The sequence below is a fragment of the Ipomoea triloba genome, chromosome 12 (assembly GCF_003576645.1).
Source record: "Ipomoea triloba cultivar NCNSP0323 chromosome 12, ASM357664v1".
Classification (NCBI taxonomy): Eukaryota; Viridiplantae; Streptophyta; class Magnoliopsida; order Solanales; family Convolvulaceae; genus Ipomoea; species Ipomoea triloba.
In genome coordinates, this window is record NC_044927.1 from 6,123,626 (window position 1) to 6,133,365 (window position 9,740).

The window sequence follows — 9,740 nt, forward strand, 5'->3', positions numbered from 1 at the left end:
CGAATAATTTAATGCCCAATGTCTATTTTTAAATTGGTGTTTTAGAATTTATCAAAGTATCATTCGGTATCGTAGCGTATATTAATGCAAGATTATCAAATTTTTTATAAAAGTAAATATTTTAAGAATGCACAACTATGACCTATATATGGCATAATTTTTCATAAAATTAATTGGTGCAATAGCAGTTTAGAGGGAAACACCCTCACTTGATAGTACCCAAGCATAATTTTTGCAATACAAAACCCGATTAATTGGTGTGATCCATACTTTCTCTTGTTGCAATTTCCGCCAGAAATGAATTCTTGATTTAATCTAGTTTCCTGGTGTGCTTCACAACAATTTTAGTGGCATGGCGCAATGCACCTTAAAAAACTGAACCAAATCCTCATCCCCAAAAAGACAATGATAATAGCCAAAAAGATAATAATAATAGGCATAGTTTCTCAATGATAGTATGGATGTGGTTGATTAGTTTTGTTTTGTTTTGTTTTGTTTTTGTTTTTTTTTTTTTCCAAAGACTAGCGGTCTTATGCCTTTATTGGTATAATGCACCTCTACTAATTTTTTCCTCACATGATCATTTTCACACAATTTAATTATTGGTATAATTAGTATACTCTTGAGAAATAGTACAGTGTGCCTCTACTGATCTTTTTCACCTTATTCTTTCTACACATGCAACTTTACTGAGTATAATTAGTAGACTTCCTCTACCGATATAAACGGATAAACTAACCCAACCAATATAACATAGTTGGCTACTCACCACAAATAAATAATAAAAGCTTATCAATTTTAAAATAATATTTATAACTATACGATATTGAAAATATTATTTAAATTTCTGATATATAGTATGTTTAAAAAGTCGTTCAACCATTAGTTATATGAGTTTTTAAAAAAATTGTGGATGGTAATCAAGATCATGACTTGACTTTGTCATCATACGTGAGGGTGAAAGGAGCAGGAAGAGAGTAACATATATAGAAGATCGAATTGCAAAATTACAAAACCAAATAGTTTCGTTTGGTATCATTTGGTCATTGCTCCCCAGAAGGCAACCACGGGTCCACGACCTAGATTTTATTTTATTTTATTTTTTTTTCCTGGAAAAAAAAAAAAAAACACTTTGTCACTCATCCTTAAAGAATCCGATGATCGAAAACAATATATACGTCGTACGTAGATTGTTGATTTCAACTTTACTGTCAATTAGTTCAACCATTTTCTTAACCCGAAATGTCACTAAAACATACAAGAATCTTACACAGTAAATTAGACCACAACTATTGTTAATTATCCTTGCACTGAACTGCTTCAATTCGTTAAACAATGCTGATCCCAAGGAGGCTTTAAAAATAACATTTTCTTAGTGCCTCAATTTTTTTTATTTTTTTATTTTTTTTTTTGAAAAAAGATTAAATAAGTTTCAAAACGGGGTTTAATTGACTATGTACATGATGTAACTTCTAGTTAATATGCTAGATGTGGCGCAAAAATTTGAACCAATTACCTTTGACATGAGGTTATCTTTGATACTAAATTGAAATATGTGTTCTATTTTAATAAAAAGACTAACATGATACATGGATTATATATTATGTTTTTATAATGATACATGATGATACAAACAATTTTTAGCAACCCCTAATTAAAATTTTCAAAGAAACCTTGACGTTACTATTTTTTTTTTTTTGAAAAATTATCGTTAATAACAAATCTGCTACTCCACTAAAAATTTAAGATTTAAGTCTATATTATAAATATAATAATCAATTGACTTACTAATACATCATGGTCACAATGAATAACCAAAAAATGTCAAATTTCATATCTGCCTCCATTTAGTTTTATTTCACACATAAAAAAAATATAATGTGTAATTGAATTAAACAATGGATTAGTGGGTTTTGGCATTGATTAACATGCCATAAAGTCTTATCTTAAAGTGCATTATAACCAAACAATTCTTAAACCCCACATAGGATTCTCATATAGTACCAAACTCCATTATGCACATCTCTTTGTCCTTTAATCACCATTGGAAGCATTACGAGGTAGGGGGTGGGTTTACCAATGCTGGGAGAGTGGGCCCGGGTGCAAATAATTAATCAAATACAAAAAAAAAAAAATCAATTAATAGTGATATTTAAGGAGTGATTATTAGGAAGAATGTAGTATTACTCTAGCATATGGTAAAATATTATATTCTAAAGATATTAAATCTTATCTTCCGTTGGCATTGCGAGTTATTTTTAAATAATACGGTGTAATTTTATTTTTTTTACAGTAATACAAATATAATTTAATAACCAGTAGAAAACAAGTGTAAAAATCAGTCAAAATTTGACATAATTAGTTAATTAATTAATCAGTATGTTTAAATACTAAACACTTTTAAAAAAATATTCAAGTATTATGATTGAGATAGAAAAAAAAAATTGAAAAGTCCATCCTACGATAAAGTTTCTCAGGGGAGGTGGGGCATATAAAGGGGGCTTTTACAAAGAACAAATAATAATTTTGAAATAAGAGTTTTTAGTTGGTACTTGGTGGGCAAGGAAAGGTTTTAAGTCTTGGGAGTGATATGGTCTGTCACCCACATCGAGTCAATCAATTTGAGAGGCAACCTTTGTATTTCTTCTAGCATATAATATGTAAATATAAATATACAATCTAACTATTAGCTTAGTTTTTTACTTAAAATTGAATATATACTTAAATTTGATATCAAAGTACTTTATAGTAAAGGTGATAAGTTTAAATTTAGAGACTATAGTTGACGTGTTGCTTGAAACCTATCAAAAATATAATAAATTTGTAATCCAACTATTACAAGTTTACAACATGAGCAAGTTTCGCATCCTTGTCCCAAAAAATTGAATCCTCGATTCTAAGGGTCAAATACTAATGCGCACAAAGGATCTGCCCACTTAAACATAATTCCTACACTACTGCTACCGATGTTGAAAGATTGATCTCTTCTCATAAATACTTCTTACTGAAACAGTGAGCTAAACAGGGATAACTGTGATTTTGCAATCCTTTGCTGGTAAATGGTAATGGTATTACACGTGCGCATTCATATTTAGGTGAAGAATGGATGGGAATGTGTTATTGAATGGAAATATGGGAAGTTGAGTAGGTGAGGATGAAGAAAAATGGACCAACAATATCAACCCTTAATTATTGGAAATGACAACCAAAATTAATTTTGAGATTACCCATGCTCTCATAATTTCAAACTTATTCATAAATGCTTATCATATAAATCTAAATATATCGAAAACACAACAAAAATACACGCACACAAAAACAAAAAAACTCCAATAGAAAAGAGGCAACAGCAAACAGCAGAAATTGAGAATAACTCCTTTTTTTTTGTTAATTAAGGGAAACAGCTTATAAGCTACACTAGTGCCTAAACTAAATATTTCATAGAAAATACAGTATTTGTATATTACAAGATTACCACCATCTTAATTCTCAACCTCTAAACTACCTACTTCTTCTTCTTCTTCTTTTTCAGGCTTAATCGATTTAATTTGCTCTCTCCACATGGCGTATGAATACCGATTCGAGGTCCGGCGGAATAAAGAAATCCCGGGCGCCGTTGAAATGACAGGTTGAGCTTGCCGGCCGGCGTTTTCTGGGGGCCGGCGGGCAAGGAAGCTTCTCCGGTATCCGTGAATCCCTGGCCGTCGGAGTCGTCGAGCATTCATTCTCCTCCGACTCTTCACTCGCCGGCGGCGGCTTTGTTGATATCGGTTTCAGAGGAACCCGGATAGCGATTCCGGCGATAACCCATTTCTTGCCCTCCGATTCCTTGCCCCCCTCCACTTGATGCTTCTTCGAAAACCCCATTTCTAAACCCCCCTAGAATATACCAAGAGAAAAAGAAAGAACAAATTGGTGGCAATTAAAGGGTGTTCTGATCTTTTTATGCAAGAGGTGTTTGGTTCAAGGAATCAAAGAAAAAATTTGATTTTGGGGGAATAAACCAAAAGGCTGGAAATGAAAAAAAGGCTTTGAATGAGGGAAAGGGATGGGGTGGTGGCGGCAAAACCAGAGAGAGAGAGAGAGAGAAATGGCAAACCAAAAATATGAGAGTTTAGGCTATGGGGTATAGATTATATTTGACAAAGATTTCTCAGGGGGGAAAATAGGGCTGCCCCTGCCCGTAATGCTAACGGGCAGTTTCGGGCAGCCGAAATTGGGGTTTTGGCGCCAGATTTTGGTCTTCGGTGAGCAACGGCTCTCCTTCCCGCCTAAATAATTTACCTTCCTATAATACCCCTGCTTTTTATGCTTAATTTCAGCTGCTGTGGTGACCCCATTATAATTTATAGGGATTATTAAGGTAAGGACTAAGGAGGCATGTCCCTCTGTACGACATCGTTTTGCTGAGTTCTACTTCTTGTGGTTGTGGTACATCTATAATCCATATCTCAATTATTATCGGATATTCGCATAACTACTCATATTCTCACTTTAATGACAAATAAATTATGACAAATAAAAGTGAGTATTCAAAGAATTCTTTTGTACTCACATAGGTATGGAGTTGGGTGCGAGGAGAGGTATTTTTGCACCTATATATGTAATATTATATATATTACATTATTTATATAATATAACTATAATCTAAATAATATTTTTATAAACTGAATCTAATGTTTATAAATATATTTTTTATTTTAAAAATGTAATCTATTAATGAATTATGTTTGATGTATTTATTGTAGGTATGGATTATAAATGTTACGGAGTATATTAAAATTAAATTTGTGAAATTTTACATATAATATTAAAAATTTATAAAAGTAGCGAAAAAATTTTGGGAATGCTTCGCACTTACAAAATCTCAATGGGGTTCTTTGGGGATGAGCTTTATTTTTCATGTGAGTGCAATTATTGTAGTGGCGTAGATATTCTTTCGTTCTATTGTCATTCTTAATCTAAGGTTGATATTCGAAAAGTTACATTTATTCATTTTGTTTGTAGACTGCAAAATTATTAGTAATATACCAATATATTATTTTGCATTTTTTATTTTATTTGTTATTTATTTATTTATTTATTTTTTGTTGCATTTGTTTAGTTCTCGAGTTTGAAATATAGGGTACTAAAAGTCTAAAACACTACAACATGATAATTGATTGAATTAACCAACTGATGAATGGCAATTCACAACATATTTTGAAATTTATTACTTATTTGAAATTATAAATAAGTAATTCATTTTAGTTAGTAAATTAATAAGTGATTAAAATAAGTTCATATAATTATTTATTTTCGTATACTATAAAACATAACGTTTAAGTTTTTAAGAAATCTTGTGGTCTAGTGGCATTAAACCCTTCCCTTTATACGGGAGGTGGTGGGTTCGAGCCTTAGTGTAGGTAAATGTGCTTATGAACAGATACTGCATTGTAAAAAGAAATAAATTAGAAGCAAATGATTACTATCATTATTTAATTCAAACTCTCATCCTCCCCTTCCTTTTTCTCAATTTTGCATGAAGATATAATACTGTTTACTAGTTTACGTAGTTTTATTTGATTATTAGTTTCAACCACGGTTGCAAAAACTGGCCTAGCCGTTAGACATCTTTAGGTCGAGGCGAATTACTTCTTCGGTGGTTGTTTACTCGGCCGAGTTGGTTGCGAATTTGACTGAGTTAACTCGTCTAATTTGATTGAGTTAGCCGAGTTAACTTGACCGACTCGGTATTGTTAATTTTTTTAATTATATATATAGTTAGTTAGTTAGTTGCCTAGGTGGTTTATGTCATTATGTGCTACTCTAGCGTTCAACAGGTGCTTCGCACCTATTGCAACCATAGTTTCAACATAATAGAGTGGATTACTTCCAAATTACAAAGTACGGAGTATCAATTATGAAAAAATTATAACTGATTTAACACCATCAAATAATACAAGAATTACAAAATTTTCTTTATAAAATAAAATCAAAATTGATGGCCCAACTCCCCAACCCCACTATTTTGATTCAAATGCTTTTTTTTTCGTCTCTCTCTCGAGTTGTTTTCTCACAATTTTTTTTTCCCACCAGTCCAAAGCCAGAGGATAGTGTTAGCCAATCCAATCGCAAGGATTTATTAAAGTACACAATGAAATGTAGAGTGCAGATGAGAGACGTGAAAGAACGAACAGTTTGCGGTAATAAGATGATGAAGACAAATTAAAGCAGCCTAGCCGCCGGATAAAGTGGTGGCCTGGTGGGTCCAATGGCTAATGGGCGGTGGGCAGCCGGGGCGCTGCCCAGTGAGTCGTAAGATTCTTGTTTCTGTGGTCAAATGCGTAGTCGATCGGCTGTCACTAGGGGCCCTCAGAGTCGAAGGCGCCAGCATGGTTAATTCAACTGGTTAGAAAATACGAATACAATATCTCAAAATGAGAAATTTTTATAAACAATGAGTACAAATTTATGTTTGTATTGATTAATTAAGTAATTATAATTTATTGTTTCACAAATTATCAGATCAAATTATAGAAACATATGAGGGGGAGCGATTTTATCTTTTGTCACAAGATAAAACTGAAGAAAATAAGATTGTGGGCGTTCAGTCATATCACGGTTGGGCCAACGCCACCCGTTCCGTCCGTAAGAATGGCCCTAGCGAAGGGGACACTTATAAAGTGAGGTCATTTTCCGACCTGGAGCTCACATTGGCATTCGCATATGGATAAGGTAAATGTATTAAGAAAACTACTCCCACCTACACTAGGTTTGCCCTTCCATTCATCCCCAAATTATACTATAAATAGGATCTGTATTTGTAATTAATAGATTATGTGTTTGTAAACAATTTGAAGATACATAATATATTATTTACAAATATATAATATGCATATATATATATATATATATATATATATATATAATATGTTACCTATAAATACATAATTTTTAGATTAAGTCCACAATGTAAGTTGGACTCTAGTTCATGATTTAACAATTGTTTATTCATCATAAAAGGCGAAAACTATGCTTTGTTTTCCATCTTGTGAAGTATTGGATGTCATCATTTTATAAAGAGTTAATATCTATTTTGGTGCTTCGACTATTAGCTAATACTTGATTTAGTCCCAAATTATTAAAAGTATCCAATTTAGTCCTCCGAGTTTTAAAATCACACTCAATGTTTTCCTCCGTTACAATTGTCGTTATTTTGAGGGCAAAGTAGTCATTTTATTTGGGTGAAACCTGTTTCTTCCTCTGGTCTCACTCGCGACTCCATTTTGCTCGATTAAACACAAATTATCTGCGCTGAAAACAAATCAAGTGGCTACAAGAAAATACCGAACAAGGTCTACCATGGGGTTCAAGACCAAATTCAAAGGGAATTTCAGTGAACATATTGAACTTGAATGAATTGTGGGTAGTGTTGGTAGTGTTTTTTTGGTAGTAGTGTTAGCATGGTTTGTGTTTTGTTAGAAAGGAAAAAACCAAGTTGCTACTATGGTTTCTTTTTGTTTTGCAGTATTGCCATGGTTGGCTGAAGCATCGAGAAGCATGATTTTTTACTTTGGTGCAATGGTTCCTTTTTGTTGGCATATTACAAAGAAACAAATCAAATTGTGAAGGGGTATATTTTGCCCAATTTATGGAATCTCTTTTTTGCTCAATTTGTGCAATCTTTTTTTTGTCCAATTTATGCAATCTCTTTTTCAATGAGCAATTTAAATATGAAATAGAGAATTAGCAATGAAACCATAAATATTGAATGGAAGTTACATTATATAGTGAGCATTGTAAATACAAAATAGTGAGCAATTACATAATTAATCTCATGGCAGCCTATAAAGATCACTAGGTTTTCCATATTTCTTTGCCATGACATTAATCATTACTACTCATATTGCTACCAAGAACAATGCTTTGAGCCATTTGCACCATTTGAGTCATTTCCCATTACAACGTTTTTTTTGGACTATTGCCACTTCGTAATAATGCTTTGAGCCTCTCAATTTGTTCCTCATTTCGGTTCACCCTCTTCAACAATCCGGGAATGATCTTCTTCGACCGTGAACACATTGGAGGATCAAACCAATCAAAAAATCCACATGAGTGCATGCCTTGTATGCTTTTATGAAAAACAGATTTGTCATCAAGCACTCTAGAGATTCTTCGTCTATTATGTCTGTAATATGTGCGAATATTACTATGATATTTTGGCTATCTTTGTCAAACCCGTGAAAGGCGACATTGGCAATTATTGACATGAGAAGAGATCATGTAATGGCCATAAAGTTATCACACAATATCCTGAAGAACTAGATAAGTCCTTTTTTCAAAAGACAATTTTTTATTAATTAATATTGGTCATTGTATGAATGTGATATTTTCTTTATGGCGAATATTTGACATATGCCATGCATACAAATTTATGCTTCATTTTTTTTTGAAAGCATGAATAATAGACGAAAATTATGATATTTCTCTTGATAAGTTCACTCCATACAACATTGTATGTTGAGTACTCTAAAACAATTATTTAAGATAGATAATATCATATAGTAGATTAATTGCCATCTAAGTATCTCAAGGGAGAGATAAACGACTCATTTAAACTTAAGATGATACTTCAGGACTCGAGAGCAACAAAACATAAAATATATAAGTAATTTCATCGGTCCATATATGATCAAATTCTAAAGACAATCATGAAGATAATCATGAAGATTGTGTCATATCTTTTCTCTACAACTTATTGAAACTTCAAAGACATATAGAAGCTAAGTATAGAACTTGAAGATTATTATCTTCAGGGGGAGATGAGTAGTAAATTTACTTGAGTCAATCCTAAAGATTGGGTCTTAAGAAGAATATCAGTTGTACTCTTTTACAATATATGAATACACGCGTACCATGTACTATTTTCCTCACTAGACTTTTGCTACAGGATTTTTCTAGTGTGATTTTAACGAGACATGAGTATGACATAATGGCGTTAATAAGGGGGAGACATTGCAAATAAATACCTAAATAGTCCAACCTCGAAATCTTGAAGAATATGCCCTGAAGGCTTATGGTTGTACTCTTTTCCCTTAACTAAGTTTTTTCCATAAGGTTTTCTTATGTTAAGGTTTTTAATGAGGCAACCAATACTATTTATGAGTTTATAAATATCATGTACTATTTTCTTCAACTAGGTTTTCCCACGTGGTTTTCCTAGTGAAGTTTTTAACGAGGCATGAATGTATTTAATTATACAATCCATATACCTTGTATTTTTTTTATCTTGTTTAGGTTTTTCTCACAGAATTTTCCTATCAAGTTTTTAACGTGGCAAGATCGTGATCAAATAATGTCCAAGGGAGTGTTATAAATATATCATAAATAATGGACATTATTTCTGTAATGGATGAAACGGTTATCATAATTCCTATCATTATGACCTTTTATATATATACATACATACATACATACATACATACATACATACATACATATATATATATATATATATATATATATATGTATGTATGTATGTATGTATGTATGTATGTATGTATGTATGTATGTATGTATTGTCATGAGTTGCAGGGCCGGATTTTAGGGCGTGCAAGATGTGCAACAACACAGGGCCCCAAAATTTTGGGGGGCCCTAGTCCAGACTCAATAGTTAGTATATGTATTTGTGATTATATTGGCTCAAAATTAGGTTTTCATGACTAATCTAAATTCTATTACGTATTATTCAAAAAAAA

General features: G+C 32.2%; 1 protein-coding gene across 1 annotated transcript; it reads right to left on the minus strand.

Annotated features, from left to right (window-relative positions):
- Positions 1-3,543: 3,543 nt before the first annotated feature.
- Positions 3,544-3,867, minus strand: LOC115998898 (cyclin-dependent protein kinase inhibitor SMR6). Its single transcript, XM_031238568.1, has one exon. It carries the CDS (start codon positions 3,865-3,867, stop codon positions 3,544-3,546), a length of 324 nt encoding a protein of 107 aa, XP_031094428.1.
- Between the last annotated feature and the right edge of the window lie 5,873 nt (positions 3,868-9,740).

Coding starts and splice junctions, on each gene's coding strand:
- LOC115998898 (XM_031238568.1), bottom strand. CDS start 3,867: ATGGGGTTTTCGAAGAAGCATCAAGTGGAGGGGGGCAAGGAATCGGAG.